Genomic DNA, 17,546 nt, shown 5'->3' with positions numbered 1-17,546 from the left:
AGACAAGAACAGTACAAGAATCGGCATTTTGACTGAGGACACTACTATCTTTTATTTGCATTAAATTTTACTTTTTTTTGTCATTTTCACTATAAGTCAACATATATATATATATATATATATATATATATATATATATATATATATATATATATATATATATATCAGTGCCGGCCCTTCGCGTAGGCCATATAGGCGGTCGCCTAAAGCGCCATCTGCTGGAGGGGCGCCGCGCAGCGCCCCTCAGAAGGGGAAAAAAAAAAAGAATAACAATAATAATAATAACTATATTAATAATTATTTGTAGTGCCCATTGGCCATCTCCCTTTGTGTTCTGCTTTGAAAACAACAAATAAAATAAAAGGAAGATATTAACAAAAAGACACGCTCGTCACTTCTGGTGTGGAGTCACGTGACAGTTCGTGCGCATATGGGTCAGTGAGGACTGAGTATTTTTTTTTCTTGATTCTTGTTATTGCATTTTGATATTTCAGAGTAGTCTTTATTACTTACAATTATTTTCTTGGTTCTTGTTATTTTGTTGTAATATTTCAGGAAAGTATTTAGCTATTGCTTAAAATTATTTTTTTCTCTTGATTCTTGTTATTACACTTGTGATATTTCTGATATTAATGACTTTACTATACTTGAATAAAAGCATGTTTTACTTGAAAGATTTTTCTTGTTATTACAATTTATTACTTAAAAACATCATTACTAGAAAATTTGTTTCCCTATTTAACTGTTGTGATGTTTCAGACAGCTGTCCCCTAATTGTGTCACGGTGGGTGATGAGTGGGGGGAAGCACCAAGGAGTCATTTCACCTAGGGCACCAAAATGGCTAGGGCTGGCCCTGGTATATATATATATATATATATATATATATATATATATATATATATATATATATATATATATATATATATATATATATATATATATATATATATATATATATATATATATATATATATATATATATATATATATATATATATATATATATATATATATATATATATATATATATATATATATATATATATATATATATATATATATATATATTTATTGTCATAATGCAGTGTCTTCCTTTTTGGAAATTTGAAAATGGCCACCCTACTGACGAATCGTGTCAATAACATAACATAACATAAATAATAGGATAACAAAGGGCCACCAGGGCCCATCTAGGTTATCCTGTATCTGTCGCACAGCGACCTCGTCATCAGTACTTAAAGATACACTTACAAGTACACAATACATTATATACTAATTCTAAATATTTGGCCCATTAACAGGGCTAAGTCCTGCAGCGAATTCCTCTACAATCTGTGGTCCCCATACATGGGGATCATGTCTTGTTTAACTATAGTAAATTTCTTATAAAAACTATCATGCAGCGCTATACATAATTATAAATCTAATAAATTTAAGTGCTTATCTAATCTGTTTTTAAACATTGTCAAACTAGTGCTATTTACAACCGTCTCTGGCAATGCATTCCAGAAGTCTACCACCCTATGACTAAAGAAATATTTTCTTATATCTAACCTGCAGCCTTGCTTTCTAATCTTCCTGCCATGATTTCTAGTCCTACTTCCCTCCTCTAAGGTAAAGAAAGATCTCACATCTATGTAGTTTGTATCCGAGAACATTTTAAATAACTCTATCATATCCCTCTTATACATCTCCTCTCAAATGAAAACATGTTTAATTCCTTTAATCTATCTCTATACTCCAGGCGCTTTAATGCTGGTATCATCCTAGTTGCTCTTCTCTGAACTGCTTCTAACATGTTGATATCCTGCCTATAATGGGGTGACCAGGCCTGTATGCAATACTCTAAATGGGGCCTAACATAGGAATTATATAAGCTACGCACCACTTCCTTACTTTTATAACTAACATTTCTATTTATAAAACCCAGGATCCTATTTGCCCTATTTCTTGCTTCTAAACATTGCTTTGAAAATTTCACAGTCCTGTCTATCACTACTCCTAAATCCTTTCCTCCTCTATTGCCTCTAGCCAACATCCCTCCATCTCATAGTTAAAGTTTGTGTTGTCTTTACCTAAATGCATAAATAACCTGACACTTTTAGAATTAAACTCCATCTGCCACTTGTCTGCCCATGCTATCAGCCTGTCCAGGTCTCGTTGTATTCTGTAATTGTCCTTTTCACCCTGTACTGCACATGCTATCTTATTATCATCTGCAAACTTTGATACTTTGCTACTAATTCCTATATCTAAATCGTTAATGTACACCAAGAAAAGAAGAGGTCCTAGCACTGATCCTTGGGGTACCCCACTAACCACTTCCTTCCACTCAGACATTGCCCCATTTAATACTACTCTCTGTTTCCTATCAGAAAGCCATTCACTAATCCAATCAACTAACCTACCCCTATCCCATGTAGTCTCAATTTGTACACTAGCCTCCAATGCGGTACCTTATCAAACGCCTTGCTAAAATCTAGATATATAACATCTATGCTATTTCCATCATCTAACTCCTTGGTAATATATTCTAAGAAATCGAGCAAATTTGTAAGACAGGACCTCCCTGATCTAAAGCCATGTTGGGTATCTCTAATTAATCTATTCTCATTTAAATGCTCCCAAATACTACCCTTAATGATTTTCTCTAGTATCTTACATACTATACTAGTTAAACTGATCGGTCTATAATTATTCGCATCATCCTTCCTACCTTTTTTAAATATTGGTGTAACATTAGCTAACTTCCAGTCCTGAGGTATCTCAGCAAACCTAAGTGATCTTTCAAAGATTAACTTAAGTGCTTCAGAAATACTGTCTACACCCTCCCTAAGTGCTCTGGCATGTAGCTCATCAGGACCACTAGCTTTCCTATCGTCTAGTTCAAGAATAAATTTCCTAATAATTCCCGGTTTTATATCAATATTTTCTAAAGCTCTTAAACTACTCGTCGCACTGTTTGTAACAGGATTTCCCTAGTAAATACTGAAGAAAATTGTTCATTCAATAATTCTACTATGTCTTCATTTTGATCCACTACTACACCATCTTTTCTGAGTGGTCCAATCCTATCCTTATTTCTTTTATCACTGACCTTGTAATAACTATATAATTTTTGGGATCTTTACTCCCAGCTCTAGCTAGTTTTATCTCTGCCTGCCTTTTACTTTTTTATAACCTTACTCAAATCATCCCTGACCTGTCTGTACCTAATCAAATCTACATCTTCCCCACTTTTCTGCAACTCTCTGTATGCCCTCTTCTTCTCTCTGATCTGGCTACCTATCTCATGAGTCCACCATAATGGCTTCCTGTTTCTCTACCTTATATCTTTGTAAGGGATACACTGCATCACTATACCCTTTACTACAACCTTAAAAATATCCCACATCTCCTGTGCAGTTTTATTTCCAAAACTATATTCCCAGTTTACCTCTCCTAATAACTGACGTAACCTACCATAAATCAATTAAAGGAAGTTATCATTATTCTCCAACATTATCGTGCAACACTCATTCTTTCTGTTGATGAGTGGTGGTACAGTAACCATCTGCTTTTCGATCTCCAAGCACGGGTTCAATCCTGTCCACTCCAATGTAGGTTGGGCTTCCTCACTCAGGACAAGGTTTCTTACCATCTTTGAGATAGGAGGTACCCTAAAAAATATCCCCTTTAGCCCATAAATTCCCGTGAAAAGTCCACATGGTTTGAATAAAAAAAAAAAAAGTGAGTTAGATGTACACATTTGTGGGATGTGTACACTGTATCTTACAAACTGAAACAATGCTGTGAAATGTTTTGTTTAACTTTTTTTCATTGTAGATCAATATATATATATATATATATATATATATATATATATATATATATATATATATATATATATATATATATATATATATATATATATATATATATATATATATATATATATATATATATATATATATATATATATATATATATATATATATATATATATATATATATATATATATATATATATATATATATATATATATTCATTTTCATTTAACATCTGCATTTTCCCATTTAGGGTAGGATTGGACAGGCAATGACTGCTTTCCAAAACTGACAATCTTGGGCCATATGATCTTCTATTTCCAATAATTTCATATCCACCATCACACACTCCCTCCACCTTTTCTTTGGCCTTCCTACTGGCCGTCGGCCTCCAACCCTCACCTCCTCCACCTCGCTCAATACCCCTTCCGCTGTTCTTCTCACGTGTCCGAACCATCTCAGTCTTCTCTTCCTCAACCTAACAGAAAGGTCTTTAATGCCATACATCACCACTATTTCACTGCTGGACCTCCTGTCTTGCCACTTCATTCCTGCTTTGTATTTCAGTACACACACACACACACACACACACACAGTACACACACACACACACACACACACACACACACACACACTTAAAACTTTAAGGGTATATGTACATTGTAATATTTTATTACTTTTAGGAAGGGTGGCTGACTAATTGAAGATTGCAGGCCACCTTGGGCAGCAAAAACACTAGCTATGCCATTTTCACCAAACATATGCATTGCAGGATTCTTGTAACCCCAAAGTAAATCAAGCAAATTCATAACCCTGAAATCCAATTCTGTATTATCATATCCTTGTGTTTCCTTGCATTCCTATACACTACTAGCCACTATAGCCTACAATATAGTACTACTAAACACTTACATTGCAGGACTCCTTGATCCCTCCAAGTGAACGCAACAGCTACAAGTGTGAGAAGGGACCCACAGGACCTCTAGATCGCAAGAAGCTAATTGACCACATCAATGAACAGGCCCTCAATGAACCAGATAGGCCAGACCTCGTGCCTTATGTTGCCGGCACTGTCAGAGGGAAGAAGGTGAGAGGCTGCTGACTGGTAAAGAGAGTGAGACAGAGACACAGACAGATCAATAAAGGGACACTGGTGAAAGAACAGAGTGATAGAGGAATAAAGATGAACATAGTGATAACAGATAGAGAAGTATAACTAAGTCAGGGACTGACTGGTAATTGAAGATAAACAGATGACTGATAGATAAATAGAGAGAGGTATGACTGATAAAGGTATAGAAAAATAGAGATGAATGCAAGGTGACAAATAGATAGAGAGGGGCATTTAGATGAAGGAAGGGACAGTCTGAAAAAGAGAGACAATATTGTGGAAGGGGAGTTAGTGTGTGTGTGTGTGTGTGTGTGTGTGTGTGTGTGTGTGTGTGTGTGTGTGTGTGTTTCACTATTTGTTTCACTGTTTCACTGTTTGATCTGCTGCAGTCTCTGACGAGACAGCCAGACCTTACGGAACGAGCTCAGCGCTCATTATTTCCGATCTTCGGATAGGCCTGAGACCAGGCACACACCACACACCGGGACAACAAGGTCACAACTCCTCGATTTACATCCCGTACCTACTCACTCACTGTGTGTGTGTGTGTGTGTGTGTGTGTGTGTGTGTGTGTTTGTGTTTGTGTATTGACCTAGTTGTTTTCACCTAGTTGTATTGTACAAAGTTTGAGTGGGACTCATAGCATACTGTCTCCATATCTCCACTTATCTTTAAAGCTATACACATTATGTGCTGTAACAATTTCATCACTTAATGCATTCCACTTTTCCACCATTCTATGTGGATAACTGTATTTTCCAATATCCTTCACACACTGCCTCTGCCTAATATTCTTTACATGTCCTCTTGTCCTTCCAGCTTCTTCTGTCACCTTGTCTATCTTTTTCAATGCCATTAACTATTTTATACAATGTTAATAGGCCTCCTCTTTCTCTTCTATCTTGTAAGGTTGGCAGTCCCATTTCCTTCAGCCTTTCTTCATATGTCCTTTAGTTCCGGCACCATCTTTGTAGCTATCTTCTGGATCCATTCTAATTTTCTTACATCCTTTTTCAAGGTCGGCCACCACACCACTGCTGCATATTCCAACTTTGACATATCATGCTCATAATTTTTTATATATTTATTTTATTTCATTTTTTTATTTTTGTGCATGTGTGTATGTGTGTGTGTGTGTGAATGGCAGAGAGAGAGATAGAGAAGAATCAGGAAGTGATGAAGAATGAAAAAAAGGAGGGAGACAGAGAAAGAGAAAACTAATCACTTACACACACACACACACACACACACACACACACACACACACACACACACACACACACACACACACACACACACACACACACACACACACACACTAAGAGACTAAAGGCTATGGATCTACCAACCTTGGAACAAAGAAGGGAGAGAGGAGACCTGATACAAGTCTATAAATTGATCAACGGAATGGACCAAGTGGATAATGAGAAACTGATCTTGAGAGAAGAATATGACATCCAAGCACAAGATCGCATAGTAAAAAGCTGAGAAAGGAAGATGTCTGAGATATTAAAAATATAGTTTGCAGAGATGTATTGAGACGTGGAACAGTTTAGATGAAGAAGTAGTGTCTGCAACGAGTGTGCACACTTTTAAAGTAAGATTGGATAAGTGTAGATATGGAGACGGGGCCACACGAGCATAAAGCCCAGGCCCTGTAAAACTACAACTAGGTAAATACAACTAGGTAAATACACACACATTGGAGCAGAGAAAGGAGAGAGGGGATCTCATACAAGTTTATAAATTGATAAACGGAATGGACCAAGTGGACAATGAGTATCTGATCCTGAGAGAAGAATATGCCAGTCGAAGCACAAGATCGCATAGTAAGAAGCTGAGGAAGGGAAGATGTGTAAGAGATATTAAAAAGTATAGTTTCCTGCTAAGATGTGTTGAGATATAACAGTTTGAATGAAGAAGTATGTCTGCAACAAGTGTGCATACTTTTAAAGTAAGATTGGATAAGTGTAGATATGGAGACGGGCCACACACATAAAGCCCAGGCCCTGTAAAACTACAACTAGGTAAATACAACTAGGTAAATACACACACACACACACACACACACACACACACACACACACACACACACACACACACACACACACACACACACACATATATATATATATATATATATATATATATATATATATCTTATATATATATATATATATATATATATATATATATATATATATATATATATATATATATATATATATATATATATATATATATATATATATATATATATATATATATATATATATATATATATATATATATATAGAATATATATATATGATATATGTATATGAGGGATAAAGAGCATTCGAAGGCTTTGAAACGGCACATACTTCACTATTTGATAGAGTGTTGACTATTGAACGTAAGTTAGATAAATTGATAAAGAAGAGTATGGGAATGAAAGAGAATGAAGAACAGGATAAAGAGCTCCAGAAATTGAAAGAAAGGATAAAAAGAGTGGAAGAAAACGAAACTAGGCTAAGAACCGAAAATGAAGATTTAAAAGTGCAAATAGCTAACTACAAGAAATTGATGGAAGAAGGACTTGGTAAAGCCGAGAAAGAAAAAGAAGCAAAGACACACACACACAACACACACACACACACACACACACACACACACACACACACACAAGCATGGAGAATCCAAGATAAGAAAGACAAGGAATCATTTCAAGAAGTATTTCAAGAACAGTTAAAAGAAAGAGATGAAAATATGACAAGCAAAATGATAGGAGTCCTCAAGAAAAAAGAAAATTTAGTAAGAGAAATTGCGGAAAAAAAGAAGTGTAATTATTTTTGGACTGAAAGAAAAAAATGTTAAATATAGACCAAGAAGGGAAAAAGACGAAATGAAATCAGTAAAAGACCTACTAAAACATCTGAATGACGAGGATAGACAGAACTTAGAAGAGGAAGTAGAAGAAATCCATAGAATGGGACCATATCAAGAAGGAACAGTGAGACCAATTAAGATATTACTAAAATCACAAGCAGCAGCAGAAGAAGTACTATATAGAAAAACGAAACTCAGAGAAACAGAAGGTTGCAAATATATATATATATATATATATATATATATATATATATATATATATATATATATATATAAAGAAAAATAGAAACGAGGAGGAAAGGAAGAGACACAATGAACTGGTGGCAGAAGCAAGAGAAAAAAATAATGAAAGGTCAGAGGAGGAGAAGAAGGCATTTTTGGAGAATTATAGGAGACAGGATAAGGAAATGGTATATAAAAGAGAAAGAAGAGAAAAGAATGGAGCAAGTTTAACTAAAAATGATAAGAACAAGAGATTAAAAATGATGTATACAAACATAGATGGGATTTTATCTAGTAAATTAGAATTAAGAGATTACATAAAGAAAGAAGAACCAGATATTGTATGCCTGGTGGAAACAAAGTTAAATGAGGCAATAAAAATAGACATAGATAAAAGGTATAATATATGGAGGAGAGAGAGTGGGTAAAGGAGGAGGAGGAGTCATGATGATGTTAAGGAAGGAGATAGTGGTAAATCAAGTGGGGTTTGGGGAAGGAAAATCAGAAATACTGTATGTTAAGATGCATATTAACAAAAAGGAGTTAAAAATCACTGGAACATATGTGCCACCAAAAACAAACTCATGGACTAACCAAGAATATAGAGACATGATAGATGACACAATAAGGAGTCTTACAAGAATCATTAAGGAAAGGAGAAAAGTGATATTGATAGGAGATTTCAACTGTAAGGAGGTAGACTGGGAAAATTATGAAAGTGGTATGGGGGAAGATGCCTGGGGAGATAGATTCCTGAACCTAATGATAGATAATTTGATGGTCCAAAGAGTAAAGGAAAACACAAGATTCAGAGGAAACGACGAGCCGGCAAGATTAGACCTAGTTTTTACAAGGGATATACCAGTTAACGATGATATAAGATACAAGTGCCCATTGGGAAAGAGTGACCATGTAATATTAGAGATGGATATAGAAGAAGGAAAGGAAGATAGAGATGAATCATACAAAGGAGACCGATTAAATTACAGAAAGGCTGATATTGAGAATCTCAAGAACTATTTTAAAACGTAAACTGGGAGGAGATGGAAAACTCATTAACGGTTCAAGAGAAATATAACTTATTTTTGGAAATATACAAAACTGGGGTCAGGAATATGTTCCGAAATATAGACCTAAAGAAGAAGGAAAGAAAGATTGGTTTAATGCAAGGTGTGCTAGGGCAAAGGAGAAACGAGATGGAGCATGGAAAAGGTGGAGAAGAAACAGAAATCCAGAAAATAAGGAAAACTTCAAAACAGCAAGAAATGAATATGCTAAGGTGAGAAAGGAAGAAGAAAAGAACTATGAAAAGGACATTGTCGAAAAATGTAAGGAACAACCAAAATTGTTCTACAGATTCATAAATGGAAAAATAAGACAAAAAGAAACAATAGAAAGGTTAAAAGGAGAGAACGGAATGGTGGAAGACCCAAAAGTATGGCAGAACTGTTAAATAGTAAATTTCATGAGGTCTTTACTAAGGAATCCAAATTTGAAAGACCACAGGGTAATAGAGACTGTCTATATGAAAGAGATTAAAGTAACCAAGCTTGAAATAAAAAGTTGATGACGGAATTGGATGAGGAAAAGGCAATGGGACCGGATGAAGTCTCAGGCAGAATACTGAAGAATGTAGGGAAGAACTAGCAAGTCCAATCTACAACATCATAAAATGCTCAATAGAAAATGGAACAGTGCCAGTGGAGTGGAAAAGAGCTGAGGTGGTTCCCATATATAAGAGCGGAAGGAAGGAAGAACCTTTAAATTACAGGCCGGTATCACTAACTAGTGTAATATGCAAGATGTGTGAAAAAGTAATAAAGAAGCAATGGATCGAGTTTCTTGAAGACAACAAAATATTATCAAATAGCCAATTTGGTTTTAGAAAAGGTCGGTCATGTGTGACAAATTTATTGAGTTTCTACTCTAGAATAGTTGATAAAGTACAAGAGAGAGAGAGGGATGGATTGACTGTATTTATTTAGATCTAAAAAAGGCTTTTGATAAAGTGCCACATGAAAGATTACTATGGAAGTTAGAGGAGAAGGGTGGCTTAAAAGGAAGCACATTGAGATGGATGAAGAATTACTTAAGGGGGAGAGAAATAAGGATGATAGTTAAAGATATGAAGTCCAAGTGGAGAACAGTAGACAGCGGAGTGCCACAGGGGTCAGTATTGGCACCAATACTTTTCTCGTATATATAAATGACATGCCAGAGGGAGTGAACAGCTACATAAATCTGTTTGCGGACGATGCGAAACTGTGCAGAGTCATTAAACAAAAGAGGATTGTGAAATACTACAGGAAGACTTAAACAAGATCTGGAAATGGAGCAAAAAATGGGAGATGGAATTCAATGTGGACAAAAGCCATGTCATGGAAATGGGAAAAAGTGAAAGACGACCAGTGGGAATCTATAAGATGGGAGATGGAGTAGAACTAGAAAAAGTAAAAAAGGAAAAGGACTTGGGAGTGACAATGGAAGAAAATAATCAACCGGTTAGCCATATTGATAGAATTTTCAGAGAGATGTATAATTTGCTAAGGAATATTGGAGTAGCATTTCACTATATGGACAAGGAAATGATGAAGAAATTGATAAGTACTAAAATAAGACCTAGATTGGAATATGCAGGAGTTGTGTGGACTCCCCATAAAAAGAAACACATAAGAAAATTAGAGACTACAAAAAATGGCTACAAGAATGGTTCCAGAATTTAAAGGGATGGCATATGAGGAGAGACTAAAGGCAATGGATCTACCAACCTTGGAGCAGAGAGAGAGAGAGGGATCTGATACAAGTTTATAAATTGATTAACGGAATGGATGAAGTGGATAATGAGAAACTGATCCTGAGAGAAGAATATGACTTTAGAAGCACAAGATCGCATAGTAAGAAACTAAGGAAGGGACGATGTCTGAGAGATGTTAAAAAATTTTGTTTCCTGCAAAGATGTGTTGAGACTTGGAACAGTTTGAGTGAGGAAGTGGTGTCAGCAAAGAGTGTACATAGTTTTAAAGAAAAATTGGATAAGTGTAGATATGGAGACGGGGCCACACGAGCATAAAGCCCAGGCCCTGTAAAACTACAACTAGGTAAATACGCACACACACACACACACACACACACACACACACACACACACACACACACACACACACACACACACACACACACACACACACACACTCTGTTTTTACCTCATTGTAATGACAAATGGTGACAATAATAGTGACACTGGTGTGAGATGAAGTAGAATTATGAGTGGCACTAACCGTCATGGCACCTTGACAGTGGGTTGCCCCGCCGCCCCCGGAGCCCCAGGATGACGAGGATGCCATTGCCCAGGAGGTGGAGGTGGATCTTGATGAAGAGTTCTCCTCCGTCCTCAACACTGCCACAGAGGATGAGATTGTGGACTTGGCAGGTGAGGCTATGACATCATGTTCACTCATACAACCTGACTTGTCACCTATATTGTAAAAGAAACACTATTCTGGTGTAGCAGGCTAATCAAATTCTTAGCGTGGCTGTAAATAGGTGGTGACACAATGTAACCCTGGGACCAGGAGCACTAATACAATGACTTGATGATGTTTCATTTATTTACTTCAACTTAGCACATTGATACACTACTAGAGGTTGATATACACTTCTTTCAGTACCACCCCTTCAATAACACTCACACACACCAAACCCAACCTATCCTACCTACATGGTAATACCCAACCTGGCACTTTCAAAGTGCTACATGGGTTTCCCCAGTGTGGGTCAAGTTAACTTCTGCAGAGAGTAAATCCCTTATCCTAACCGTATATTAGACCATAGGCACTGTAATACTATTCTTCCTCTCTGAGAAACAAACCATATGTTAGCTATTTTAGCTACCACACCAGGATTTTACAGTCACATTTTACACTATCTTTTCTTCAAAGTGCACTGCTGTTTCTAAAATACAATTCCTGGTGAGAGGGCAAAGTCCAGCCTGGATAGAAATTGTAAAAGTAAGTGGAAATGATGGGTGTCTCTTCTGTAATGGCAATCATGAGTTTAGATCTCCTTCCTCCTTAACCTGCTACCTAGCAGCGATATCCACAAGTTACATGCGCGAATCCAAAGAGGGGTTCAAAATGCTTCATAGAACAATACTGTGATGTTTTGCATTCATTATACTGGACTTCCACTCCAGTAACAATTCAAGAAGATATCAGCCTTATCAGTAGAAAAAAGACACTTGTGAACTTAATAAACTATATCTATAAATTTTAACTCTGACACAATCCCAGCATCTATCTATACAAACTCTACCTTCTCTCTACACTATTTACAACTATTCTGAGCTTTCACTGCAGTAACAAGTCAACAAAATCTTAGCCTCATCAATAAAACACCCTTAACAACTTAATATACCATAATTGACACAATCCAAACATGTATCAATACAAACCTCTACCTTCTGTACAGCTATCCTGGGCTTCCACTCCATGATGAACCAGGAACAGTACCACGCGTCTCTGCTCAACAAGGGCCGACCGCAGGGTGTTGGCTGGGGAGGCATTACAAAAGCCACTAAGTTCAAGCCTCTCCCTGCTGAGCCTCCCAATGACACAGATATAGAGGACAGCATTAAGAAGCTTACTGACGATGACTCCAACTGCAAGGATCTAAACTTCAATAACATTAGGGTGAGGAGGAGAGATGGGAATGTGCTGTGTGTTTAGGAGGAAGTGTAGAATAAGGGAGAAGGAGAAATGAAGGAAGGCATGTTTTGAGAGAAGAATAGGGAGTTTGAATTAAAAGAAAGGAAGGGATGATTGTCTGTTGTGTGTTTAAGGAAGGGGAAGACATTTAACATAAATTAAACTAATTGAATAAGTAAAGAAAGGTTTGTGTTTTATTGAAAGGAAAGGGAAAAGGAAGGGATGAAGAAAAGAGTATTTTCTTGTGTTTTTTTAATGGTTTATTTGTGAATGTGATTGTGTATGTTAGATTTTAAGGAAAAGGAAAAGAAAAGCAGAATAGATTAATAAAAAAAGGAATGTGAAAGTAAAAAGGAAGGGAAAAATTAAGAAAGTGTGATATTTCCTTGGATATTGTGTATGGAAGAGTTTCGGTTGATAGTAACTGTGGCTCCAACACTCTCCACCTCTACAGAACATTTCTGATGAGCAGTTTAAGCGTCTCTTTGAGTCTCTGGAGAACAACACCAAGCTGGAAAGTCTAAGTATGGCAAACGTGGGCCTCTCAGACAGACACCTGGACCCTCTCACCAACGCTCTCTCTCAAAACGCCTCTCTCAGGACGCTAAAGTGAGTGGCACATTACTAGTAGTAGTATTATTAATGATAGAGGAGTGAAGGGTGTGTGTTGGCATTATGACACCATGAAGGCACTACCACATTCTCTCCTCCCACAGTTTGGAGACAAACAGCATCAGTCCCGCTGGCATCGTGCGCATCATGGAGTCCATCTCAAAAACACACGTTGTGGAAGAGATCCGTCTTGCAAACCAGGTACAGTGTGAACCAGGTTTACTTCTGGGATATTCTCTGTAGTCTTTGCTTCACTAGCCATTATTTTTTTACAGGATGGTTTTTTTGTAGTTGTTGAACAAGGTGTCGGCACTTTCAGTAAGAAAACCACTGGTGAGAATCTTACCACAGGTCTTTGACTTATGAGAGAGTTCTGTTCCACATTGTACACTGACCTTCAGCTTAGGTCAGAACTAGCATCATTAATCACCAGCAGTTTGTCACTCACCTGTGACATTGCTATAGAGCAGTGGTTCCCAACCTTTTCTAGTTTGCGGCACCCTTGGCAAGCCTTTCAAAACTTCCCGGCACCCTTATAAGGAAATACATATTTAAAATCTCCGTTGTTTTTTTATTATATATATTTTTTTCATTTCGACATTTTGCATCGATGTAACAACACCTTATACATAGATATGAAAATTTTCTTTACACTGATCCTGCTATTACAAAAAATGGTATTATAATACAAATATGTAATTGTGACAAGTTTTACAGTAGTTGCACAATGTATTCAAGTAGTTACAGTGTTACACTATGATACAAGACATACACACAAATAGACAAGAGTGAACCATGCATGTATACTTAGTGTGAAACTTGCGATTGATGCTTGGAACACAAACTCTTGATATCAGGTCTTATTGTTGATAATGCCACCCGCATATCATCCTCAAGTGAAAGAAGCCTATTTCTTTGTTTCGATTTTATTGTTGCCATGGCAGAAAATGCCTGCTCACACAGATACGATGTGGAGAAAGGCAAAAGTAGAGAAATAGCTTTCTTAGCCAAATTAGGATATTCCCCCGATGTTCCATGCCAAAAAGCTGCCAGTGTCACGTCACTCTTCTCAAATTTGACTTTCAGTGTTGAATCAGCAGACATATCAAGAAATTCGTCACGTTCTATTGCCGTGAAGTCCTGTTCTTCAGCCATGTCAGCCAGTTCGAAGGGTGATACAATCCAATCGAGCTTCTCTGTAGAAAGCGATGGAAAATACTTATCAACTGCTTCTCTTAGTTGTTCCAAGTGATTAAGAATCAGATTTTTTACAGTTCCCAGACCTTTATATCCTGGTTGTTGAAGAGAAGGGAAGTTTGACACATCGTCTTTCTGAACAGCCGACTTCCATGATTTTAACTTTCTCTGAAACCTTTCATCTTGTTAACTGATGTTACAATTCCCTCAAGTCTCCCCTGCATTGAGAGATTTAGTTCATTCAGCTTCATGAAAATATCTGCCAAATATGACAGCTTCAAACACCAAGTAGAATTTTCAAGCAGCTTTATGAATATATCATGTCTCTCCTCTTGGAAAAAGGTTTTTAATTCTTCTTTGAGTTCAAGAACGCGGTTCAGTACACGACCCCTTGATAACCACCTTATGTCAGTATGCAAAATCAGTGAAATATGAACCGCACCCATTTCTTGACACATCTTTTGAAAAACCCTTTTTTTCAGTGGCCTGGATTTGATGAAATTAACCATCTTGACAGCCTGGTTTAAAACCTCAGTCAACTCTTCTTGGCATGTCTTAAATTAGTTTTTGATACTTAGGTAGAAAGCGACAAACACGGTTTTAGCTTATCTCAAGAATTGCAAATGATCACAAATTTACGACGTGTTTACATTTGGTATTACAGGAGAAAATTATTAAATTTTGCTTTTGGTGTTATAAAGCATAGAGAAATTCATTACTAATACTTCGTAATTAATTACTAAAAAAAAGAAAAAGATGAACAAACGACTCACGAACTCAGCTAGTTAGCAATACATACCAGGTATGTATTGCTAACGAGCTGAGGAGGAGGATATGTCATACCTTCTGCTTCCTTTGCGTCACCAATCAGTACTGAGACATTCTGGGCTCTGGCCAGTGGCGACTCGCTGTGCGCCCTGCCCTGTACGTGTGTCATACGCGTCAGTCTACAACTCTCACTCCCCTCCCTCCCTCCCACTCTCCCGCCAAGCTGTTCTCTCCAGTGTCCGTACAATTATTACACAGCAAAATCATATAATTAGTATTGTTCTCCTGGATTGTAATTTTCCATAAGTACAAATTATTATACAAATTCAATGAAAAGTAGCTAAGTTGAAAATTTGATCGCTAAATTGTGCAACAGCAGCAGAAGCAGAGAGAGTGAAGTTAATGCAATTTTTTCCCCTGAATTTTGGCGGCACCCTCAAAAGATCTCACGGCACCCCTTGGTGCCGCGGCACACCAGTTGGGAATCACTGCTATAGAGTATAGAGAAACCCTGCTGAGGACTCCCTGTACAAATAATCTTTATCTTGTTCCAAGCAAAGCAAAGTATCATTGTCATTTTTATTAATCTGGGCATCACATTGCAGAGGTCAAGTGTGCTGGGCAACAAGATCGAGATGCAACTCACAGAAATTATTGAGCAGAATCCATCAATCTTGCGCGTCGGGATTCACTTTGAGTTCAACGACGCTCGCAACCGCGTCTCCAAACATCTGCAGAAAAACCTTGACACCTGTGAGTATGAGGCAGTCTCAGGGATCATTGACTAATGCCACCACAGACCACAGATAAGGCCCACATACCACAGCATCATGGCAGCACGGCACTGCCTGGCCAGCACAGTGATGGCTGTCGTCGCTGTGTTGTGCCCTGTGACAGTGATGTGTTAACTTGTGTTTGTTTGCAGCAGGTTTTCAGGATGAGCAGCAAGTATGGTTAGACATTGTTGTTGTTGTGAAGTTTTAAAAGGATGCATCTGCCACCCAAGGTAACCTCTCTCAACACACTAATTGGCCTTCATGTCACTCCTAACAGCTTGGTGATGCATCTTAACTACCACTCACTACCACAGTTCTTTTCCTTCCTCACTCCTAATGCTCGTGTCCATGAAGCTTTTTTCCCCAAGGTAACTATTTTGAAGACCACAGATATTTTTGTAAACGATAAATGTGTGATTTAATCAACTAAACTCAGTTCCAAGGAAGCTATTGGTGAGAGGGAGGAGGTGGTGGTGGTGGTGGTGATGGTGCATGGCATGATGTGGTGTGACCTTGACAGTGATGGTGGTGGTGGTGGTGGTGGTGGTTTTGGAGACACATGTAGTGAAGGACTGTCATGTTCCTTGTAGTCAAACAGAGATTAGATGAATAATTAGGATTGTAAATTATAAAAATGTATTCAAAATACTTAGAGAACTAGTACGTATATGATGTACAGTTTTCATTGGGTGAGATTGCATATATAGGGATTAGACAGCAGAATATAATGAAAAGAAGGAATTAGATTAGTAACCAGATCAATATATCATGAGTTTTGATATTAACTGAGCTGTGAGGAAACATAATGTGAGTTTCCATTAATGGAAAAAGAGAACTGTATTGGGATAATAGCAATAGTTGATAGTGGAGGATGTGAATGCATGAATCACTGATAAAGGTTGGACCTGCATTGCCCATCACTAAGGGAGAAGTGTGTGGTGGCGGCAAGGAAGCGAGTTACTCAGTCACCACCACGTCTCTTAACATTGCTTTGTCAGTGGGATGTGACACAGGAGTCCCTTACTAAAGTTGTCCACTCATGTGTAACTTTTCTTTCTGCTGCTGTTGTGGTGCATATGTTTATTTCATTTCTCTCTCAATGAGTGTAAGAAAATAGAGGAGATGCAGGAAGCCATCAGGCCTGAATATGACAATTACTTTAAAAAAAATACCAACTCATTTCACCTGTTCCTATCCATAAATTTGACTATTCTCTTTCTGAAGCTTCCAGGTGATTATTGAGTTTATACCATTTGTCTACCACTTGTGCCTAAGAATCAATTTTTCTCTTTCTTTTTCTATAATACAGCTCCCATACTGTACAGAAGGCAGCAACAGAAAGATAATGTATGCATCTCTTCTTTCCTGTGATGTTTTGTACATGTCTCACATTCTCTGGTATATTACCCTGGTATATTACCCTGTGGTGGAGACTGTATGAAAACACCAGAGGTAAAACGTGTGGACTTGTGGGTGTTATT

General features: G+C 37.3%; 1 protein-coding gene and 1 long non-coding RNA gene across 13 annotated transcripts in view; one reads left to right on the top strand and one right to left on the bottom strand.

The window, feature by feature from the left end:
* Positions 1-52, bottom strand: part of LOC123510407 — a 1,657-nt gene extending 1,605 nt beyond the window's left edge. The window contains exon 1 of the long non-coding RNA XR_006676487.1: positions 1-52. This exon is cut by the window's left edge and continues 782 nt beyond it. This is a non-coding gene — a long non-coding RNA (uncharacterized LOC123510407).
* LOC123510406 (tropomodulin-like) overlaps positions 1-17,546 on the top strand; it is an 85,542-nt gene that overhangs the window by 54,979 nt on the left and 13,017 nt on the right. For all 12 annotated transcript variants that reach the window (XR_006676484.1, XR_006676485.1, XR_006676486.1 and 9 more), the window contains 6 exons: positions 4,728-4,895; positions 11,307-11,439; positions 12,477-12,697; positions 13,167-13,321; positions 13,429-13,525; positions 15,895-16,042. Coding sequence is in view for 9 of the 12 variants with exons in the window: in XM_045265566.1 (XP_045121501.1) it covers positions 4,728-4,895; positions 11,307-11,439; positions 12,477-12,697; positions 13,167-13,321; positions 13,429-13,525; positions 15,895-16,042 (922 nt within the window). In the remaining 3 variants the exon portion in view is untranslated. The remainder of the gene's footprint in view (positions 1-4,727; positions 4,896-11,306; positions 11,440-12,476; positions 12,698-13,166; positions 13,322-13,428; positions 13,526-15,894; positions 16,043-17,546) is intronic.

This window comes from Portunus trituberculatus, chromosome 29 (genome assembly GCF_017591435.1).
Source record: "Portunus trituberculatus isolate SZX2019 chromosome 29, ASM1759143v1, whole genome shotgun sequence".
Taxonomy (NCBI): Eukaryota; Metazoa; Arthropoda; class Malacostraca; order Decapoda; family Portunidae; genus Portunus; species Portunus trituberculatus.
The sequence above is the reverse complement of the archived record's forward strand: the minus strand, read 5'-3'. Positions and strand labels throughout refer to the sequence as shown.